We start from the raw sequence: 24,222 nt of genomic DNA on the forward strand, positions 1-24,222 counted from the left end.
ACATATATGGATGTAGATGTTCAGCACTTATTAACTGCATAATATGCTGCTTGTTAAGTGCATCATAGTAATACAGAATGAGTCAAATAAATGAATAAGGCATATTTTGTGATACATATTGCATCTTGTTCCCCTATGAGTGTCAAGGACTCTAACAGGACAAAAGATACAAATGCATAAGGATTTATCAAAAAAATTTAAAATAAGAATATAAGAATTGTTTATATGTTCTAATAGTAAGTTGGGAGGAGAAGAAAAGAATCCCTGACTTCCAATCCACTTGATTTCCATCCTAGAATATAGAATTTCTATTATTAAAAATAGCAGAGCTGTTATTCTTTAGTATGTAGAAATGGCTAAAAAGTATAGAAGCACAAACCTATGATTAACTTGAAGATTTGTGGTATTACTTCCTTTCATGTTTTAATTTTTGTAAGCTGCAACCTTCATGATCAAAAGGTATGATGAAATATTTTTAAATGTGCAAAAAATTAGAAATCACAGGTCTGCAACATAATGGAAAATCTTGCTCACATACAAAAAGACAGTTTAAATCTGAATAATCAAACTACATGAAGGGACAGGCACTGAACATTAGCTGTCCCCATAAAGTCTAGTGTGGCCTAGATCAAGTACCCCAAATCACTAATCTCTGAATAAAGATCAGATACATCTGATCATAGAAGGGATCCTTATTATATTTATATCAAACATATTCAAATATCCACATCATCTCTTCTCCAAATAGATCACATAGCATTCTCAGCCTACACATTTATATAATTTTTTCCATTCTGTTTTCCTGAATGAAGTTATTATACCGAAGAGACTGTAATGAGATTTCTTTTGGAGAATAACTGAAATAATACAATTCTGAAATAATACAACTCTTTATACTAAAATTATTCCTTCTACTATCTTATTTATTTATAAATCAGGTAAAGCCTGGTTCAGCCACTGTACATTCAGTACTGAAACTCAGCTTTTTACTCTCTTTTCCATCTGGATAGACCAGCTGCTGCACCAAAGCATACAACATTGCTCAAGGTCACAGAATATGTCAGGACAAAATCAGAAACATGATTGCACGCTACTCTTATTCCTTTACAGTAACCACTGGGATCATAAAAGCCTCTCAGTTTGTAAATGTGATGCATTATATATAGATAAAACAGTTAAGGCTATCAGACATTTTAAGAGGTAGTTTTGTACATCAAATTAAATATCCTTTATTTTAAAAGTTTATTAGAGCTTCTTACTGGTCTGACATCCCCACATGAATTTGTAAACTGCCGTGCCAAGCCAAAATCCAGCATGTAACACTTCCTCCAAGTGCTAGGGAAACGCCCCATGGCAAAGTTGGACTAGAAGAAAAAAAAGAAAATTACATTTTTATCCCTTACATCATCTAAACTAAATACTAAATTCTGTCTTAAAATCACAGCTAGTAACACCAATACATTTTGCAGCACAGCAAAATAAAAATTTGATTTGGTACAAACAAAATTAATACCATTAATTTGCATTATTAAAATGTTAACCCAAAGTATGGTAGAAATCTGCCTATAAATGGGTTATTTCCAAAGTAAAGTGCAGTTTTTGCTGCAGTAGTAACAGTTAAAATATGCAGTGCCAGGCCTTTTTTTCTGCCGGAACACGCTGGAACAGTGTTCCAGCAGCTCTGCAAAGTAGTCACGTGTTCAGGTGACCCTGACCAGCTTGCAAGGGAAAGGAGCTCTTCAGCAGGTTGTCTTCAGCAGGTTGGGGAAAGTCCTTTCCACCAGCTGAAGAAGCAGGAGTTAAAAGAACTCCTTTCTGCTTGTCAAGCTGTGGGAAAAGAGCTCTTTAATCCTGCCAGGGAAGCCCCAAATGGGCTTTAAACTTCAGCTGAGAGGAGGTGGATTCCCCCCTCCCAGCTGAAGCCTTCCTTCCTTCTTTCCTCTTTCCGTCTTTCCATGTATTCCTTCTTTCCTTCCTTCCTTCCTTTCCTTTCCCTTTCTTTCTCCCGGGGGGCAGCTGCACCGTATGTGATCATGTCACTTCCCAGAAGTGACATCATCACGCGGTCCCGGGAACACATGCGCACATGTAGTGACAGGGGCGCCACCTCCTGCCAGGAGTTGCCCCAGGTGAGAGTTTCCCCACCTCTTTCTCCAGAAAAAAAAGCCCTGCTTGCTAAATAACTATATTGGGAATCCATACACAGTGAAAGCTTAAGCAAAACAAAAATTAACTAAGTTCTGTACAAGATGCAAACACACAAGATGCAAACACATCTTCTTGAACACTTCCTGGGGAAATATATTGCATTCTAATCAGTACCTATACTAAACTAAACCATTAACAAACTACACAATGATAGTCTAAAATAACTGCCTCTTCCATATAGAAGATACAGCTTTTGTCTAATTCTTACAGCAGGTTAGGATTTCATGTTTTAAATGCAAAAAAATCCACATTAGACCATGAGGGAAACTGCCTAATGTGCACATATCCCAGCATTTCTATGTGCACTTCAAATGCCTTCAGTCTCCCTGTTTGATGTTAACTGGTGACACTGCTTCACAAAGTCTCTAGACCTTTTGGATAAGGACATAGGGATGGGAACACAGCAGATCCCTTGTGAAACTGCTCTGCCTACAGATATTGATCCTACAAATAGTGCTGGGTGACTTTGAGCCAGCCACACCTCAGCTTAACCTACCTCACAATGTTGTTGTGAGGATAAAATTGAGGAGAGCAGTATGATGTAAGCTGTTTTAGGTCTCCATCAGAGAGAAATATGGAGTATAAATGAAATTATTTATTTTACTTATTTTATTCAATTTTTAGCCCTCCCTCCCCGCAAACAGGCTCAAGGCAGGTTACATCAGACATAAATACAATTTAAAATCACAATAAAATCATACAGACATAATACACATAAAATTTACAGTTTGCAATTTGTAATCCCCCAGATGGCAGTCCTCATCCTTAAATAAATAATAAATGCTTGTATCCGTATAGCCAGAATTTGACATTATGTCACATGCATGGCCGCCATAAAAATGAAACCCTACATCTTGCCCCATCACCACTCCCAACATTAAATACAAAACAAATGAATTGAGATTGAAAGATGATGCGGGCTTTCAATTTTATTGACAGCCATGAATGTGAAACAGTGTCTAGTTCTGGCCTTGTATTACGATGCATTACAAAACAAAGGAAGAAGGGAATCCCTACTTTCAGTAGCAGCCACATATGCCACAATATTCAGCAGCAGTCTGAAAGACTGTAGCAACTAGGGATGCCAGTGACAGGAGGTGGTAGACAGGGAAAGAGTAAAGGAGTGAAGAGATAAAAGGGTTTAAAGGAATTAAGAGACAGAATGGGTTCAGGGCAGGGAGGTACAGAGATGGAGAATGAGTGGGTAGGTTAAGAGGAGAAGAGTGACAGGAAATGAGGGGGGAAAGAGAGGGGGAAAGAGTGGTGGAGTAGAGGAAAGAGAGAAGGGGTGTTAAAGGAGGAAAGAGACAGAATGGGATAGTAGTCAGTTGGAGCAAGAGGAGGGATTTTAAAGTTTACACTTTAAACTCTAATCTCCCTCCCTTGCTCCAGCTGACTGTCAGCAGTCAGTTGGAGTGGGGTGTGTGTGAGATTTTAAAGTTTAAACTTTAAACTCTTAATTTAAAAAAAAAAGTTTAATGGTCACATGGCCATTTTCTAGAGGTGCTGGAACGGTGTTCTGCTGCGTTCCGGCTGGAAAAAAGCCCTGAGTGAGGGTATAAGTTAACTAAACTGGGAGGCACTGCGGGGGGGGGGGGGAGGTCCACAACAGCAGTGGTGGAATCTGAAGGCCAATTCAGATCAAGATTGAGGGGGGAGGGATTAAGCCTTTCCCCTTGTATGATTTCCCTGACCTGACACGGGCCTAGCAGAGCTCTTCTTTGCCCCACTTTGACAAACAATGAGGCCTACAGTGGCTTTGTGGGGTCTTTTCAGGTTGAGAAAATGGCGCAGGGAGAGGAGGCTTAAACCTCCCTCTCACCACACCTAATCCAAGTCAGGATTCTATATGCCTTTGGTAGGGGGTTGGAATACTATACACACAGCTCCCATGTCTGTTTTGGTCATAATAAGAAGGTTGGTGGATACATTACCTTTTTTTTTAGGAATCAGTTTGCTGCTTACTGTATATTTGTATATAAAACCAATAGTAAAAAATAATGTAAGTCTTTAAAGTGCTGTATCATCTAAAGGAAATTAAATGCTGCAGCAATATACCAGCTTTCTTATTGTGTGGGGAAGGAATAATGCTTAAGGTCTTAGTGGAGGTTATCATCATCCATTATTCTTAAAATAAGAACTTACTTTTATAGTCCAAAAAACAGAGTTGCGCTTACCGTAACTACTGTTCATTGACGTCTTCTGTGCAGACACACATGGGACTGCGCCTGCGCAGGCCTGCCGACCGGATTTTTGTTTTCTAGCTAAAGTCCACTAGGGGGCGCATGTCCAATCCAATGCGCATGCGCGGCCGTTTCCCGCCCGAGCGACATTGGGCGACGTCGCCCCCCTTCCCTTCAGTTTCTCCTTTGCCGCCGAATGCCTTCACAGTACCTGGAAGAACACAGCGGGGTAGGAGGGAGGGTTGTGTGTCTGCACAGAAGACGTCAATGAACAGTAGTTACGGTAAGCGCAACTCTGTTTTCACTGTCCGTCTTCTGTGCAGCCCCACATGGGAGACTCACAAGCCACTTACCCAGGAGGCGGGCATGTGTTCTCACTGAAAAAGAGACTGAAGCACTGCTTGACCAACAGCAGCCTCTTTCCTTTCCCACACATCTAGTGCATAATGCTTAGCAAACGTGTCAGAAGACGACCACGTCGCCGCCCTGCAGATGTCTTGCAAGGGCACGCCCCTAAGGAAGGCCGCAGAGGCAGCTTGCGCTCTGGTGGAATGAGCTTTAACTTCCAAAGGGCAAGGTAACTTAGCATGCGAGTAGCAGGCTCTAACAGTCTGAGTAACCCAGCGAGAAAGTGACTGAGCTGTAGCAGCTTTTCTCTTCCTGGGCCCATAATAGCACACAAACAGTTGTTTGGCACTCCTAAACTGTGATGTACGTTAGAGGTAAAATAAAATAGCCCTTCTCACATCCAAGGAATGTAAGGCCCTTTCAGAGTTATCGGAAGGGTCAGGAAAAAAGATAGGCAGGACAATGTCCTGTGAGGTATGAAATTGAGTGGAGACTTTAGGTCTAAAACGAAGGTCAGGTCTCAGAACCACTTTATTTTGATGGACCTTCAAAAAGGGAGGATCCCACCTTAGGGCAGCCAACTCGCTAACTCTGCGGGCAGAGGTAATGGTGATCAAGAAAGCCACCTTCCAAAACAACCATTTCAATTCACAAGTGGCCAGTGGTTCGAAGGGTGATCTCATAAGCCCTGCCAAAACTACTTGCAGTGACCATTGGGGAACAATTTCCTTGACTTGTGGAAACATGTTATACAACCCTTTCAAAAAAGACTTCGACAAACTGTGGGAGAACACCGTCTTCCCGTCTATTTTAGGGTGGAAGGATGAAATGGCAGCCAAATAAACTTTAATAGAGGAATTAGAGAGTCCCCCGTCCTTTAGAAACAGGAGAAACTCAAACACAGAAGACAACTGGCAATCCCAAACATTCACTCCTTTGTCAGTAGCCCAGGATTCAAAACGCTTCCATTTAGCTGAATATGACCTGCGAGTGGTGTCCCTACGTGCATTCAGCAAAATTTCCGCTACCCTGTCAGACATCCCTTCCGCCCCTGAATGTGCCAAGCAGTGAGGTTGAGTTTGGGTAGGTCGTGATACCAAACCCCTCTGTCGGACAGAAGGTCCAGGTTCAGTGTGAACCGATAATATGACCCCTATGAAAGCTGCATGACATGTTGGAACCAAGCTTGTCTGGGCCAGAAGGGCGCTACTAGAATTAAGTGCAGCCCATCCCTCTGAATCTTGCTGATGACCCGAGACAATAGAGGGAACGGGGGGAAGGCATAAAACAGGCGCCCTGTCCAGCGTATCTGGAACGCGTCCCCTAGGGAATGGTGACCTAGACCTCCCCTGGAACAGAATTGTGGGGCGTTCTTGTTGGTCTCTGACGCAAAGAGGTCTACGTCTGGGAACCCCCAGTCCAAAAAGATGGTGTTCAGGTAGTTGTCTGCTACGGTCCATTCGTAGCTGTCGAATCGCATCCGACTCAGTTTGTCTGCGATGACATTGGTGGTGCCAGGAATATGGACCGCATGAATGAACACGCCTCTGTCCATGGCCCATTCCCAAATCCGAACGGCCTTGTCGCAGAGGGCCTTGGAGATAGTGCCTCCTTGCTTGTTCAGGTAGAACATTGTGGTGCAATTGTCCGTGAGCACCTGAACGGACTTCTGCTGCAGCGTGTCTGCGAATGCGATAAGGGCATAACGGACCGCTCTCAATTCTAGCAGGTTAATGTGATCTTCCCTTTCCTGCTCTGACCAGATCCCATGTGCCCTAAGGGCACCACACTGAGCTCCCCATCCTATCGTGGAGGCATCAGTCGAGATTGTGATCTCGGTTTGGATGGACCCAAAAGCAACACCCCCAAGGAGGTTAGCCTCATCAAGCCACCATCGTAAGGCCCGGATAATCCCTCTGGGGATGGAATACCGCTTATTCTGGGACTCGTGTTCAAAATCATGAAACGATAGGAACCACAGCTGGAGAGGTCGCATGTGCAACCGGGCCATAGGGGTGACTGCTGTGGAGGAGGCCATGAGGCCCAGCAGCCGCTGGATAGCCATTACGGACTGGAACCTACATCTAGAGAAAAGATTCACCATCCTGCCAATTCGTAGTGCACGCTCCCTGGGCAGAAAACCTCTGTTTACATCACCATCCAGTTCCATACCGGTAAACAGTATCCTCCTGGACGGGGTAAGGTTAGACTTTGTTAGATTAACCAAAAGCCCTAACCGGGAGCAGGTGCGCATCACCTTATCAATTTGGACAAGGAGCGCATCAGCAGAAGGTGCTGCTAGAAGCCAATCATCAAGATAGGGATAGATGGTATAACCTTGTTCCCTTAAGTATGCAACCACAACAGCCATACATTTAGAAAAAACTCGGGGGGCTGTTGGGAGTCCAAAGGGAAGCACCTGGTAATGGTAGGCCTTATTATTACAAAGGAACCTAAGGTATTTCCGATGATGAGGATGGATGGCAATATGGAAATATGCGTCTCTGAGATCCAGGACGGCGAACCACATGTCCTCAGGCATTAGTTGGAGGGCTATATTCAAGGTAAGCATCCTGAACCGCTTAACGAGAACGAATTTATTCAATTCTCTCAGGTCTAGAATGGGTCGTACCCCTCCATCCTTCTTGTCTACCAGGAACATTCTAGAGTAAAAACCCAAGAGGGGGTCATGAGGGAGTACCTCTTCTACCGCCCCCTTCTCCATTAGTGCTACAACCTCAGCCTGTAACTTATCAGAAGAGGATTGTACTGAGTGGTCAGGAAGAGACAACACTGGGTAAACATCAAACTGAATTTTATAGCCAACTGTAACGATGTTAAGAACCCAACTATCAGAGGTAATCTCTGCCCATGCTGATGCAAACTGAACCAATCTGTTCCCAAACAGGACAGACTGTTCGAATTCTAGTCAGAACTGCTTAGGTTGTGTTGCTGACTCTTTGGCATCGTGTGCTTGTTGATTACGACGTGGTCTGTAGGCAGGCCTACAGCGCTGAAAGGAACTTGCAGGCAGCTGGAATTGCCTGTAGGACCCATAACGTGGATACGGTTGGTATCTCTGCTGTCGCCCACGATAGCCCTGCAAGGAACGATACTGGAATCGATTCTCGGTGAACGGCCTGGTCGGGAGAATACCGTAGGAGCGGGCCGTGAGTCGATCTTTACGTTTTTGCGACAAATATTCATCCGTTTTGGATGAGAACAGAGATGGGCCTTCAAAAGGTAGATTCTCCACTTTGTTACGTGTCTCGACCGGCAATGCAGTCGTGCGGAGCCACGAGTGTCTGCGGAGTACAATGGAGGATGCTAATGCCCTCGCAGAGGTGTCAACCGTGTCGCGGCCTGCATTTATTTGTTGCCGAGACAGCCGCAGGGCCTCATCAAGAACCACCTTTGCCAACACCCTCTGGTCTGCAGGAAGTTTTTCCATAAAGGCCGCCATGCGGTTCCAGAGGAAAATTTGATATGCTCCCATGATGGCTGAGTAGTTGGAGATTTTCAGCGTCAGGGCCGCAGATGAGTATAATTTCTTGCCCAAGGAATCCAATTTTCTGCTCTCCTTATCGATGGGCACAGCATAAGACCCTTGGCGTTGACGGGTCTGCATTTCCTCAGTAATGAGGGAAGAAGGAGGTGTATGCGCAAAGAGATACGTACAGACGTCGTCTCTTGTCTTGTACAGAGCCTCTAGCTTGCGAGATGTTGGGTACACAGAAGCCGGCTTATCACAGATGTTGGTAATGATTTCAATCAAGCCCTCGGTGAAGGGGAAAGCGATGGTTGGAGGATTCCCAGACTGGACATACTGCAGAATCTTATCTTTTGGTTTAGGATCTACAGCAGAGATCTCAATATCCAAAGAACGGGCCATTCGGACCATCTGTTCAGTATAGAGCCGGTAGTCCTCAGATGGTGATACACGACCGGTCCCAATGATGATGTCATCCGGTGACGGGTCAGACAGAGGGCTGGGACTCGGGCCCTGGTAAGGTTCTGTATGTTGGTAAGGTGAGACGTGCCTGGGAGAACCATAGTGGGAGAACTCACTCCGAGTGTCACCCCAATACTCCCTGCCAAACGATGGAGAGCTGGCATACAGGGAACCCTCTCTGTCATATCCACTCCGAGGGAGGTGATAAGGCCGGTCCTCTCTATCTGCGTAGTCGCCAGCATGCCACTTCTGGGCTACCCGAGGTGCAGCGTCAGGCAGGTCACCATCATCATCAGTGGAGTGGTACAATGGAGGTGACAGGTGCGGTGACGGAGTCGAGGGCTTCTCCCAGAGCACCTCATCCGTTTGGACCGAAGCCGACTGCCTGTCCTTCGATTTCTTTTTCGACTTCTTCTCGCCCTTGGCAGCTGAAGTCTGATCGGCGCTTCGGTTCCGGTCTATCGGAGCCGGCGATGTCACGACGGGCAACGGATCCGATGCCTTCGGATCCGATCGGGCACTCGTCTTCGGAGCGAGGCTAGTGCGCGCCGATTCAGTAAGTTTCGGAGCCGACGACGTCAGAGCTGATGTCGGATCCGATGGCTTGGGAACCGATCCAGCAGGGATGTTCGGGTCCGATGAAGTTCTCGGCACCTTCGGAGCCAGCGTGGCAGTCGGTTCTGACCTCAACGGGGACCTGGAACGGTGTCGCTTCCGAGTCGGATCCGACTTCGGAGCCGAGTGCTTACGACCCGACGTGGAACTCGCAGTCTCCTTCGGATCCGGGGTCAGAGGTTGGGCTTGTCGGGGCCAATCTGGAGAGCGAGAACGCAAGGTGGAAGCGGTGCTCTGAACAGATCCCATCAGAGAGGGGGTTCCGGCCGTCCCACTAGTCGGTGGTGGCCCTCCTGGGGTATCAGGGGCTCCTGACGCCCGCATAGCCCTTCTCCACAGTAGGGCATTCAATCTGTTTGCCCTCTCAGCCCTGGCCTTCGGGGTGAACCGTTAGCAATGCTCACATTTTTCGACAATGTGCCCTTCGCCTAGGCACTCGAGGCAAACGGAGTGACCGTCTGTCCTCGTCATCTTCGTTGAGCAGGTAGAACAACGCTTAAACAGCGACTTCTCCGACATGTTCTCGATCTCCTCAGAAAAAAAGTTTCCTCACAAGCGGACAGCTAGATCTTTACCGGTCGGCGGCAAAGAAGAAACTGAGGGGAAGGGGGGCGACGTCGCCCAATGTCGCTCGGGCGGGAAACGGCCGTGCATGCGCATTGGATCGGACGTGCGCCCCCTAGTGGACGTTAGCTAAAAAACAAAAATCCAGTCGGCAGGCCTGCGCAGGCGCAGTCCCATGTGGGGCTGCACAGAAGACGGACAGTGAACAATTATTACTGCTAGATTAGGAGTTTGAATGTTGTCCAAAGGCACATATATAAAAAGTACAAATCAAGTACTAGCCTTTAAAGTATGCATTACCTTTTTAAAAGGTTTATATCCGGTTTCCTAGTTCTCACCATCTAATAAACCACAATATAAAGGCATCAGTTGCAGCTTAGATTAATTCTTCATTTTGACAAATATTTATGAAGAAACTCACTGGTTTAATATCTCGGTGTAAAAACCCAACAGAATGAATGCTCTCAATGGACTCCAGAATTTGCCTCCCAAGCCGCAAGGTAGTACCAATTGTGAAGGTCCCCCTAGACTGACTTCGACGTAGATCTGCCAAGTTCCGACCCTGAGAAAGTCAGAAAGTATTTTCAGTGCAGGTGTCCCCATAAATATACTCAAAGAATCAGAAACCATTAGTATTTCTCAGTTCACAATGAAATAATTAAATCTGCATATAGATTCTTTCTAGAAGTATTCTGATCAAGCATCTCCTCAAAAGTGTCATTTAATATACCAAAAATATTTCAGAAGAAAGATATGTCCTTTAAAAAGTACCTTGATAGCTCCATATTGCTAAAAATAAGCATGAAAGGCTTATTTATTCAATGAAGTCCAGTATGTTGACATTTTTGCTTAGTTCAAACAGTCCCAAATCATGGAGATTCTGAAACAAGTCCCCAAGTCATACATTTCTCCTTCCTACATTGCTTCCCTATTAACTTCTATTTTACTGTTAGAGTTATCATGATATTCAAATAATCCAACTGTGGCTTGTATTCTCCCTCCCAACTAGAATTACAAGCAATTATTTGAAGAGCGTTTGCAACTCTGCTTTGGAGGGAAACATGCAAACTTTATAGTTTGCTGGTTCAAACAATGGAAAAGTTATTGTTAGCAATGAAACAAAATATAGAGGAATGCCACACATGGGAAAGGAGGAAGGTGAATGCAAGCCAACTGCTTGTTTCCAATCCATCAAATCATGGCCTGGAGAATGATCTGAACCAAGTCTTTGAGTATCTATCTAAATATTTTCAGAAAAAATAAAAGACTATAATAGAATTGGTTGCTGTCTTACTTTTAAAAATAGGGGTTTATTTACACTTTGCAACCTTTATAAGATCAGTTTACTCACAAGTACATCATCGAATTCAAGAACCCAAGTTCATGTTCTATTACACAGCAGCAAAAGACAGTACCAATCACTAGGTTCTCAGTCTCAGCAAGGATCCTGTGTCCTTGCTCCAGTAGCTGCAAGGAGCCGCCTGCTCCAGCCACCTGTTTTTTGTGGTGGCATTGGGCTGCAGTTCAGGGGGTGGGGGGGTCTATGACCCCATTATTACATAGATTATCGAAGTGCCTCTACTTCCCAGAACTCATACATACATTTTCACCACAAAATTGTAGGAGGAGAAAGTGTTATAGGGCTTCAAGAATGCACGATTCACAGTGCAATCGTATGCAGAGCTACTCCAGTCTAAGTCCACTAAGAGATGTAAAGAGCCATCTCAAGCAGAGTTATATCCTTCATTAACTTCAAAGGGCTTAAAAGGGTGGAACTCTGCTTAGGATGGCACTGGCAGAGCTCTGATTCATTTGATTCTGTTTGTGCCACAACTTCAAAAAGCATCAGAGAGGACAATGTTGAAATATTTTCCCTCCTGTATTGCTAGGAATTGTTGTTGTTGTTGTTGTTGTTGTTGTTGTTGTTATTAGCAGTATGAAAAAGCTTAAATTCTTGAATTTTCTATACATGCTGATATTTCTGTGCTCAAAACAAAGATTGACAGAATTCTACTCAAACTGTACTTGAGGTCTTCTCACAAAGCAATGGTTCTCAACATACAAGGCTGCTGCTGAAGGCAAAGATACCGGGTCCTCCAAAACAGCAGGATTTATTTGTAGTGAATATCTGGACTGACCCACCATACCACAGTATTTTTTTGCACTAAAGAATGCTTTCCCTACAAACATTTTGTTTCCCAGAAAGCAACTCTTCAGGGAGAAGAAACACGCTGCTGCCTTTGGTGGTTCTGCTCCTCTCCTTTATGCATATTTCTCACAATGTTTAACTTCAGGAACTCTGAAGGTTTTTTTTCTTGACTGCTCAAGCTAGAGAATCCACAGCTACGTTCACACATGTTGAATAATACATTTTCAATGCACTTTAGTGATCATTTGCAAGCGTATTTTCCTGTTTCCCTCAGAAAAACCCAGTTGCAAATGATTGCTAAAGAGCATTAACCAGTATGTGTGAAAGCAGCCCATGTATTGCTGCCTATTGCTTTTTCAAGTTTATTTCATATTTGACATTTTTTTGCCTAAGGAAATTTACATATAAATGAAACTTTTCACACAACTCACTTCACTTAGACCAGTGTCTCTCAATCTGTGGGTCTTGACCCAAAAGTGAATTATGAAGTCTAAAACCCAAGCGGGCCAACATATCAAGTAAATTTGGACTTGTGGGACACCATACCAAAAAAGCTGGGAACCACTGACTTACAATGAAGTCAGAAAGTAAGAAACTCACCTGCAACTGCATGACAACATAGTTAAATCTGTCATTCCTTCCACAGCCAACAAATTTACAGACATGATCTTTCCCTGAGAAAAAATAAAGGTACATATTTATCAGTTTTTCATAATTTACATTACATGCCTTTCAAAGTTAAAAATAAATAATTTATGTGAAAGCAGGTCTTCAAACAAGACAAAATCCCAGCACCTCCACTACTCTCCTTAACTTCCCCCAATCTTTCTTTCTATCAATATAAACCAAATAAACAATGACTATCCAAAAGTTATCTAAATGTGTGAAAATCAAGTGCCAAGAAATAGTTACAAGTAGACATGGGCATGAACCGGAAAAAACCCGAACCGCGTGGTTCGTGGTTCATCCAGTTTTACGAACCACAAACTTTGCTGAACTTGACCTGGTTCGTGAACCAGTTCGTAGTTCGTCGGAGCCCAGAACAGGCCCCTTCACATTCAGAGAACCCAAACTTTTCAGTCCCTTTTCCAGCAACAAGTGCAGGCCAAAGATCCCACCAAGCAATCTCTCTCAAAAACCAAGTTCCAGCAAGCCCTCCTCTTCCTCTCCCTCTTTGCTGAAACTGAAACCACGAGGCACAGAGCTTTCCCTTTTATATAAAATGCCCACATTGAGCAAAACAGGAGCACTCTGGTTGGCAAAAAGACCTGCCTAATATGGTTTGGGGGTAAGAGATTGGTGCCACCATGGCTACTGCAGGCCCATCTCCTCAGTTGCCTTAGAGATTCTAACCTTCCCCCCCCCTTTTCCTGGCTGGATGGGCCAGAATGGGAGCTCTCTATTTGGCAGAGACAGCTGCCAATCAAGCATGGAGGCCTCAGATTGGGGGCAACCAAAAAACTGGCCACTGTTGCCTAGGCAACGTATTGAATGGTGCCAAAGTGTCTGGCTTCCCGAACCGCCCACAGAACGGTAGGAAAAAGTTGTTTGGTTCGTAAAAACACAACCCCACGAACTGTGTGTTTCTTTGCCTACAAACCAGCCATTCCGTCACAAATTTTGGTTCATGGTTCGTTTCATGCCCATCTCTAGTTACAAGTATTAAATCTTTTCCACTTTGAAAAGTTTCCATCTTTTCAAAAATGTCATAATTACATGCTGAAATATAATGGCAAGAAAATGTCAAGCCATTTGATTAAATATTAACTGTATAGAAAAAACAGTTTCAAAATTGAAAATATTCTAATCATGAAATTAAAAACGGTCAATGTTAATGAATGCGCCCAATAGAATTAGTTTGTTCCAGAATATCTCTCTAAAATACAATGACTTTGGGGTCAAAAATATACAGTATACATTGCTTTCCCAAGATGCACCACTGTGCAGTTAATGAGTCCTGAGCACCAACATCAGTAATATATTTCATAGAAGCAGCAGCATTTTGGCAGGACATGATTATATGGCCATATTTCACTGCATTTTACTTCATCAGTGCTGCCTCAGGAAGCCAGTTCTAATTGCAGCAATAATTCCCTACCTAGTTTGAGAACTAACTTTTGAAATTGGCTTTTTTTTAAAGTTGAATGTATAAAGAAATTGCAATGACACTGTTAAAATATGTTCAGCCACAGCAAAACTTAACATTTTATTGACATGCATATTTAAAACAAAAAGAAATTGTATTGACTATATAAATACAGCCAGTTTTAGTATAGTTTATTTCAAAAGAAAAAGGCAAACTATAAATATTTTCCTGTACTGAGCAAAAGAAAATATCAAGGAAATAAAACTAATTATTTAGGCTATTTAAAAAGTCCTGAAAAGTAGTCAGACATGTCTGGTATACCAAATGCTGGAATTTGCAGGTTGTAGGCTTAATCCACATTTTATAAACAAACTCACTCTGAGAAATAGTATGCAAGAAGAAAAGAAAGCAAGGCAAGATACACGCATATGATGTATGACTTAAGAAGGAAGATGCCGCATACTTAACACATAATCCAGGCCTGTTTAGGTTAAAAGGATCACAAGAAGAAGCCCTAAGGGACCACATTTTGCTTCTGATTCCTCTCCAAATTAAAAAAAAAAAGCAAAATTAATTATTTCATTAACAATATAGGATAGGAAGAAGGGAAACTCAGCCTCTACTGTGAACAGTAATAACGCCTTCACACTCGGGCTGCCAGATCCGCCCAGTGGAGGTGGGGGATTCCCCGCTCTCAACCTTTGCCCCCCGCCACCTCTTAACTGGCTGGAAGGGGGAAAGGCCCAGGGAATGGGCCCGATAGGCAAAAAACCTCCCAGGCCAATGTGTAGCAGGCATGCTTCTGCCAGGTGCAATGACATCACTTCCGGAAGTGACATTGTGCCTGGCGGTGGGCATGCTGCTGCAATTCAATTTGGACCCCTGTGAAGCACAGAAGCATGCCCACCTCTGGGCACAATAACATCATCACACCTGCCCAGGAATGTGCGTAGGTCAACATTGCTTATATTTTCCTTGAAGCCAGCCTTAGTGACTGTTTCTTTGATGTTGTACATAATTCTAACCAAGACTCATGTTAGATCTTGTAGATTGAGAACAGCATTTACATCTATCTAATAAATGAGAAATTGTACTCCCAACTGGTCTTGTTGCTATGCAGTGTGTGTTGTAATATGCATTTTGGATTATATGTCTACCTTAAATTAGTAAACATTTCCATACTAGAAACACATAAATTGTCTAAGTGGCTCCTTTGAAATAGGTCAGGTGATGTTAATTCCCCACAAAAACAAGTTGTAACGTAGGAAAGTTCTGAGATCATTCTCTCCGTTGTAAGTGTTGTTTCCCCTCAATAACTGGGCTCTATTCCTTCCCACAGAACCAGCCCCGGCGCTAGGGTTTCTTGCGCTAGAGGCAAGCCTCTCTTGCGTGCACAGCGCGCGTGTGCCCCGGATGATGTCATCACGTGATGACATCATCACGCAGTGCCACCAGCAGGGAGCTGGGACAGTGTGAGGAGGCTGCCCGCACGCCGCGCGCCACGCACCACCCCAACCACCTGTCGTCCCTGGCCCGCGGTTGCTGCACCCACCCTGGGGCGTGCAGCGGCAGTGCAGGGCTGGCCAGTGGGGCTGGCCGGTGGGGCCGTCATCACGTGATAACATCATCACGCAGTGCCATTGGCGGGGAGCTGGGACAGCGCGAGGAGGCCGGCCATGTGCCACGCGCCGCATGCCACCCCGGCCTCCTGTCGTCTCTGGCCCGTGGTTGCTGCGCCCGCCCAGGGGCATGCGGCAGCAGTGCGGGGCTGGTTGGTGGCGGTGTGGGACACGCTCCTCCACCCCCAGCACCCCCTCCAGCGCCCCCTCCAGCCCCGCGGCGCCCACGGCCCCCGCCTCGCCGCCGCCGCCGGCCCTGCACAGAACCCCAGTATACATAGGAAACATCCCAGTACTAATGTTCACCTGGTGGTGGTGTTTTGGTTTGCACTCTGGATATGCTCAGATGAACACCTCTAGAGGTCAGGAGACAAACTTGGGTAAGCCATTCAGATAATACCCAGCTCACACCCCAAAACAAAAGCTACATAAAATGCAAAAAAAAAAAATCTAACTTTGCTGCCTGCTTTGTGCTTTCTATCATGTAGCTTCCTATGGCTCGAATAACTCTCTCTCTCAGATTCATCTTGCAGATCCAGTCTGTATAAAACAAAGCTCTTACTAGATCATATTCTCATTAATCCCATGGATTTTACTACCAATTAATCCCTCACTCCTGTTTAGTTCTCTTTCAAAGAATTCCATCATCTTACTTCTCTTATGTGCCATATGGTTTACATTCTAAGTCTTCCAAGCATGGAGTGAATCAATTCAATATTCCACAAACTGCTTAGAATGCTCATTTGTCCTGTGCCATCTGCCACAGGGTTGTTATTGAAAGCGTATGTTTTAACAGCATTGTAGTTTCTGTATTTAGGGATAATATTTAAAGCTAATAAGCCAAAGTGATGAACATGTCTTATACCTGTCTTCGAACAATAAATACCTTTATAGCTGATTAATTCCAAGAGATCCAGAGGAGTTAGCCGTGTTAGTCTGTAGTAGCAAAATCAAAAAGAGTCCAGTAGCACCTTTAAGACTAACCAATAAGCTTTCGAGAATCAAGTTCTCTTCATCAGATGCCTGATCCGAACTGGTCAAATACAGAAGAGGAGGGGAGGGGAAAGAACAGGACATATATCACACTAATTGCATTCTGTCTTCTTGTGATATATGTCCTGTTCTTTCCCCTCCCCTCCTCTTCTGTATTTGACCAGTTCGGATCAGGCATCTGATGAAGAGAACTTGATTCTCGAAAGCTTATGCTACAATAAAATAAAATTGGTTAGTCTTAAAGGTGCTACTGGACTCTTTTTAATTCCAAGAGATACTCTCTCCCATCTATTGACCCCAGTAAAATATTGGTATGAGGAGAGAAAGGGAAGCAGGAACTTGTATCACTGAACTATCTGTAGAATAGGCCATGCTTCTTTGTTGCTCCTCTTGGATCTATCTGCAGCCTTTGATACAGCAGACCATACCAACCTATTGAGGCATTTTGGAGGCAGAAGTGAGTATCGGGGGACATGCCCTGGACTCAAAGGGCTGCTGTCAGAGACTAGCTATCTTCAGTGTAGAAATTATCTACAGGATGCAATGTTATTCAACCTCTATGTAAAGCTTTTAGGGGAAATCAGTTGTAGCTTTGGGACTGGATGTCATCAATATGCACATGACATGACACCCAGCTCTATCTTTCTCTCTGTCCAAAATCCCTGGTGATGCAGAGGGTCTGAGTTGCTGCCTGACTGCTGTGGTCAAATGCCTGAAAGCAAACACATTGGAACTGATCCCAGACAAAATGGAAGTGACACTAGCTGGGAAAGCAGAGACCTTGAAGAACACAGTGCTTCTCAGATTCAGTGGTATTCAGTTGACTCTTGCAGACTTGGTTAAGAGCCTAGGGGTTATACTGGATCCAGTAGTACTTCTAGAGAAACAAGTTAATGTAGCTGCAAAAAATGCTTTTTTCCAACTCTTTTTAGTCAAAAAGATGAACCCCCTACTTTGACACAGCTGATCTGGCCACCTGGACCCATGCCGCAGTAACATCAAGCCTATTGTAATAAACTCTACATAGGTCTTCCCTCAAAGTCAACTCGGATACTCCAGCTGGTGTAGAACATAGCAGCTCATTTATTAGCAGGAGCTAGGTGGAGACGTACATTATTCCCATTCTGCAGTCATTCCACTGGCTACTCATCAGTTACCTGGCTCAATTCAAGGTATTGGCTATCACATACAAAGCCTTTCATGGCCTTAGTCCCTCATATCTATGGGACCACCTCTCTCCCTATGGTCCGCCACAGCAGCTTCACTCATCTGAACAGAGCCTTCTGTAGGTACTACTCTACAAACGGGCAAAATCAACAACTGCCAGTACATATATATTCTCTGTTGTGGCCCCCACCTTGTGGAATGGTATGACTGATGAGGTCAGGATGGCTTTCATTCTCCTGACTTTTCACAAACTATAAAAAACTGAGTTATTCAGCAGGGCTTTTTTACCCAGGTAGGAGGGCTATACTTTAACAAAATGGTTCAGAAAAATGCTTTGGTAAAGGGATAAGGACTTTGTATCAGCTCTGTACCAGATTTCTGCTTGTTTTCATATTTCTGCAATCTATACCCTCTTGTACTGTTCATTGAATGTCCCAGCTGATTGTATTGAACTTCACTGTGTAATCCACCTTGAATCTCTGTGAGAAAGGCAAACTATAAATAACATAAATAAATCTAAAAGATAAAATTGTATTTTAAGAATAACAAAGAGCTTTCAGAAAAATTAGATAGGCTCACATGTTAGAAACCAGAGCCGACCCCAGCCCTCAAAACTCTAACTTTCGGAGCCAGATTTAAGAAATAGCTTGACTATTTTATAAAATCCTCTCTGTTCTCTCTCATATATGCACCCTCTGTCTCTGTGCAAATATGCTGCAAACACAGCTCCAAAGATGGAATGAGATGCCAGGAAGAAGGATGAAATTTAGCTCCCTAAATGCAGGAGGCTAAGCATCTCTGGCAGCTGACAGAGTAAAAAACTGATTTTACTTGAGGTCTGCAGAAAGACAGGATGAGACAGAGCAAGAGACTTATGTTTCTCATAACGTAACTCCAAGAGAGTTCTGTTACATGAAATCCTGGTAGAATATGCAACCGCAGAATACTTAAAGTAAAAAGATAAGGAAGGAGAGAGGGCCTTTATCATAAACATGTCAATGTAACCATAAACACATACAGAAGAACATCCTGAGCAGTCTGTCATAGTATTATATGATATGAGCACTTCTCAGAACTTTAGAGGAAATTACCCACAGAAATAAACTATCAAACGACACACTTTTTAGACCAAGTTGTTCCGAGATTAATTGGCATATCCATCCAATAACTGAAAATTATTTCTTTCCAGGATGAAACACGGAAAACATTTACTGAAAAAGTACATGGTTTGCAAATATAAAACTAAAGCATATCCCCAGGGCTGCTTCTCCATTCAAACAATGCCTGTAAGACAAGAGTCTGCAACAGTTTTTCAGAAAATCCATCTGTTTTTTGTTTTGTGTCATAAGCAGGGAACTTAAAGATTTAGCAACCCTTTAAAGACAACAAAACAACTGTAATAAAATTTATATAAAGAAGCCAAGAAAGGGAGTTTTAAAAATGAGATAGAAAACCTTGTTTGTTTGTTTGTTTGTTTGTTTGTTTGTTTGTTTGTTTGTTTGTTTGTTTGTTTGTTTGTTTGTTTGTTCGATGTTTAGCCCCGCCCTCCCCGCAAATGGGCTCAGGGCAGGGAACAATAAAATGCTCAATAAGCATTTAAAATATATATAACTATAAATAGATTTCAAATCCAAAGAACATAAATACATAAAACAGCATATAAGATGAAGACCCCCTCCAATTTTCCCAATCATAGCATAAAAACCAAATAGAGTGGGTGGGGGCCATAGTTTAATAATAGTCTGGTGACTGCTCTTAAATAAATTCAAGTACTGCCACAAGAAATCAGTGTGGATACATTAAGGAGACGTAAAACAGTCAGTCCTGAGTTGTCTGAAGAGAGGGAATCATGAAAGTATGACTACAATAGCATTAGGAAGATGCTACAAACAGTTTTTAACACGGAATGACAAAAGTTTAATTGCTCGGGTGATCAATTTTTTTCTGTAGCATATCAGTCCAGGCAGGAAAACAAAATAGCAAATGCATGACTAGCAGAACATGAGAGCCCTGCTAGATCAGACTAGTGGTCTATCTAGTCCAGCATCCCATTCACATAGCAGACAACCAGTTGCCCTGGAGGGCCAAACAGGGTCTTCCCCTATTGTTGCCTCCTAATACTCGTATTCAGAGGCTTGTTGCCCTTTAGTAGCTCTTGCTGGTAGCCACCGATGGACTTATCCTTCAGAAATTAAATCCCATTTCAAAGACATTTATCCTAGTAGCCATCACTCACTGTATCCACTGGCAATGAATTCTACAATTTAATTACGTAATTGGGTGTCCAAGAATTCTAGTACTATATAGTATTATTTCTCCCCCCCCCCGCCACATTGCATAATTTTTAAAACCTCTATCATGTTTCCCCTTAGTCACCTAGGAAATGTGCTCCAATCTCTTACTCATTTTGATTGTGCTCTTCTGTATTTTTCCAATATTCTTTTTGAGATACAATGACTAGAACTGTACAAAATATTCCAAATGAGACTGCACTACAGATCTATAAAGATACATGACAATACTGTCTGTTCTATTTTCAATCCCTTTTCTAATAATCCCAAGAATAGAGTTTGACTTTTTAACCCACTGCTGCGCACTGAGCTGACATTTTCATCAAGCTATCCACTGCAACTCAAAAGATCGCTTTCTCTCTCAGCTTCAGTCACTTCAGACCCAATCAGCACATATTTAAAGTTAGGATTTTTTAAAATTTCAGTTTGCATAACTATACACTTGCCTACATTGTCATTTGCCACATGTTGCCCACTCTACCAGTTTAGAGAAATCCTCTGAGAACTCCTCATAATATACTTTGTTTTCCACTATGCTGAATAATCTACTATCATTCATAAACCCAGCCACTACACCTCTAACAACAGACCATTTATTAATAAATTAAATAGCACTGGTCCCAATACCTATCCTTATGTACTGCTCACTTTCCTCCATTGTGAAAACTGTTCCATTTACTCCTAGTCTCTGCTTCCTATCTTTTAACCAATTTTTAATCCATAACAGGACCCATTCACTTGTTCCATGACTGCTAAATTTATCTAGTAGTCTTTAATGAGATACTTCATCAAAAGCTTTTAGAAGTCCAAATATATAATATCTACTGGATCACTCACCCATGTGCTTGCTAACTTTCTCAAAAAAACTCTGAAAGGTTAATGAGGCAGCACTTCCTTTTCGCAGAAGCCATGCACTCCACAGAATCCATGGCACTAAAAGCTTAATTACATTTTACATTTTAATTTCCATGTTAGGTTTATGTTATTAGTTTGGTAAATAGCCCATTTCTTCAAAGGCACAATTGTGACAACACACAAATACAAATACAACAGTCTTTAACACATACACAAACAGATTACAGGTGTGCATTATGCAGCAAATATTATACTTTTCTATGAACCTGTTATACTGCCTGACTACCTCACAAAAGATGCTCTGTTTATGGCATGCATGTATACATGCACATCAAACAACATGAGAAGGAATCAGTGCATTCACAAGCATATCCTCAAGTAAAGACACTATTGCAAGCTTTATCTCCATTATACCACACGTAATCTAGAAAGAACAAAAAATTAAGAATCAGAAACAGGGCCGGGGCGCCCATTGAGGCCAGGTAGGCGGTGGCCTCAGGGCGCGGGGTGCTGGAGGGGGTGCCGGAGGAGGCACGTGGGGCGAGAGCGCATGCCACAGACCTGCAGCCTCCCAGCCCTCCCGCCCCAAGTTGCCGCCGCCGCCAGCACACGACCCCGTCCAGGGGCAGCAGCCGCGGGCAGGCGTCTGTGGCGGTGCCGGGCAACCGAGCGGGAGAGCTCAGAGGCCACCGGCGCGCCATCCCAGCCACCCACTGCAGCGATTGGGCCGGCGCGCACACCCGTGATGACGTCACACGTGATGTCATCACGCAGGCCGGTGCGTGTGTGTGCGCGTGCACGCGGAGGCGCCCGGCCCGTTGGCCGCTGCAGGCACCGAAAACCCTGGCACCGCTGCTGAAAATAAGGATTATTAAAGAAAGATTAAAGTATAAGTATATATTATTTAAAATCATAAAACAGTTATTATTTATTTCAGATTAATATTATTTGTAGATTTATGGTCCTACACACAAGCTTGATGATGAGCAGCAAAGTAAAAACCTTATAAATCATGCCATAATGTAGTCAAAACCTACTCTTCCATTTTAGCTAACATCTGAAAGAGGAAATTTGAATTAGTAACATATAGTAACATTAATTATTATGAGGAATCCACAAACTTTGGGTAGCCTTGGTAGCCAGTGAAAGTTTGTGGAGGCTTGAGTATATTATTAACGATAAGACCTTTCCCCAGATCCAGAGAAGAGATGAAGTCTATGATACCATGCTCAGTTTTGGAATGACTGAAAAAACAATGAGTAAAATCTAGAATTCAGAATAGGCGTGTAGTGTACTTAAAAGCACTGTTTCAGAAATTCCAATAACTTACTGCTCTATTTTACAGTGAGATAGCTCACTAGTTGCGGTGCTAAACATAAGAAAAAGCTACCCAGCTGCTGTTCTCATCACCCAAACACCACTAGATGGCTAGAATTACAAGACTCCAACTCCTACTCCTCCACCAGCAGTATTTATTGAATATACATCCCTTTTTTAATTAGGCTGCAGCACTAAAATATAAAAAAATAGATTCCTTCCAAAAAAAACCCAGATTTGTGTTTATATTACCCACCACTTTCCTTAATTGGTAAAGCATCATGTTAGAGATGCTCACATGCTTCTTTGGAAAATAGATGTAGAATCAGTCATGAAATATGGCATCACGTCCTGAGTGTGCACACCAACTTTCATTTTTATATTCTTGTTCTTTTTATTTATTTTACTTTACAAAAATTATACCCTGCCTTTTGTCCCTGATAAGGTCCACCAGGGGGCTAACAAATTAAAAACACACATAATAAAAATCACATCTTAAAAGCCATCAACACCCAACAAAAATATATAATAATTAAAACCAGAGCTAAAATACATATGAAAACATAAAAACAAAAATTAAAACAGTGCGCAGGAAAGAAGGATCACTGAGGAAATGCCAGTTGAACCAAAAAAGTCTTTACCCACTAGCAGAAGATGGCAACAGAAGGGGACAAATGAGTCCCCCTGGGGAGAGTATTCCAGAGTTTTTGTCAACAACCAAGTAGGCTCTCTCTCTGGTTGCAACTAGAGATGGGCACAATCCAAAAAAAATTAACCATCAAGCTGATCGTGGATCGGCGCCAGCAACGATCCCGATTTAATGACCCGCACCGAGCATCTCCCATTCCCAATCCGTGGATCGTGGATTGTGGATCATGGAGGCAAAAGCGGAGGGGCGCCCCACTGTTCCCAGCGATACAGGAATGGTGGGTGATGCTGGCGGCATCTGTGTTTGTGTTTGGCTGTCTGTGTTTGGCCGTCAGAGCTGCCTATCAGGGTTTGCAGGGATGAGATTGGAGTGCCCATGGCTACAGAACACCCCCTTCCCCCTCCCTCCCCTGGGTGTCTTCTCCCAACTGGTGACTGCTTGGCTGCTCCGTGGTTGGAAGGAAGCCCTGCTGATCAAGGAAAGCTGGACTTCCATTCGGGTTTCCAGGGCGACAGAAGGAGGGCAAACAGAGCTCAGGCATTCCCCTGGCTCCGTTGCCAGGGGAACAGATTGCTGGCGCCTGAGTGTCTGGATCCCCGATCCGAGCCCGATCGCCCTGATCCAGGCCCCTCCCGATCGCTGGATCGTTGGCCATGGACGATAACGATCCGCTGGGTCACGATCGCGCGATCGCCATTATCGTGGGGTTTTTTCAATCGTAATGCGAATCGTGCGCATCTCTAGTTGCAACCCACCCAATCTCAGAAGGCAGGGGCAGCAGAAGAAGGGCCTCCAAAGATAACTGTAGCACTCAGATAGGTTCATTAAGGAGTAGGAGGTCCTTCAGGTATGCTGGTCCCAAACCATACAGGGCTTTAAAGGTCAACACTGGGACCTTTAATTGTGCTTGGAAACAAATTGGGTGCCAGTATAAATGCACCAAGACTGGAGTGATATGGTCTCTCTATGATCCACTCCAGTCATTACTCTGGCTGCAGCATTCTGCACCAACTGACGTTTTTGAACACAAGGGCAGCCCCACAGACAGCACATTGCAATAATCTAATCTAGGACCTTTTTCTTCAAGGGAAGAGCAACTCCATCCAGAACGAGTGACACTTTAAATTCCAGGTCAGGCCTTCCACTCGCTAGTAGTACTTCCAACTTCTTGGGTTTAAGCTTTAGTTTAATAGCCTGCATCCATTCCAAAACATCCTCCAAGTACT

General features: G+C 43.6%; 1 protein-coding gene across 2 annotated transcripts in view; it reads right to left on the minus strand.

The window, feature by feature from the left end:
* The window catches only part of TTBK2 (tau tubulin kinase 2), a 107,480-nt gene that overhangs the window by 70,514 nt on the left and 12,744 nt on the right, over positions 1 to 24,222 (minus strand). For both annotated transcript variants that reach the window (XM_054972830.1, XM_054972829.1), the window contains exons 3-5: positions 12,620 to 12,693; positions 10,292 to 10,432; positions 1,260 to 1,364 (exon numbers count right to left, since the gene is read on the minus strand). In XM_054972830.1, coding sequence (XP_054828805.1) covers positions 1,260 to 1,364; positions 10,292 to 10,432; positions 12,620 to 12,693 — 320 coding nt within the window. The remainder of the gene's footprint in view (positions 1 to 1,259; positions 1,365 to 10,291; positions 10,433 to 12,619; positions 12,694 to 24,222) is intronic.

Source organism: Eublepharis macularius, chromosome 2 (genome assembly GCF_028583425.1).
Source record: "Eublepharis macularius isolate TG4126 chromosome 2, MPM_Emac_v1.0, whole genome shotgun sequence".
NCBI lineage: Eukaryota > Metazoa > Chordata > Lepidosauria > Squamata > Eublepharidae > Eublepharis > Eublepharis macularius.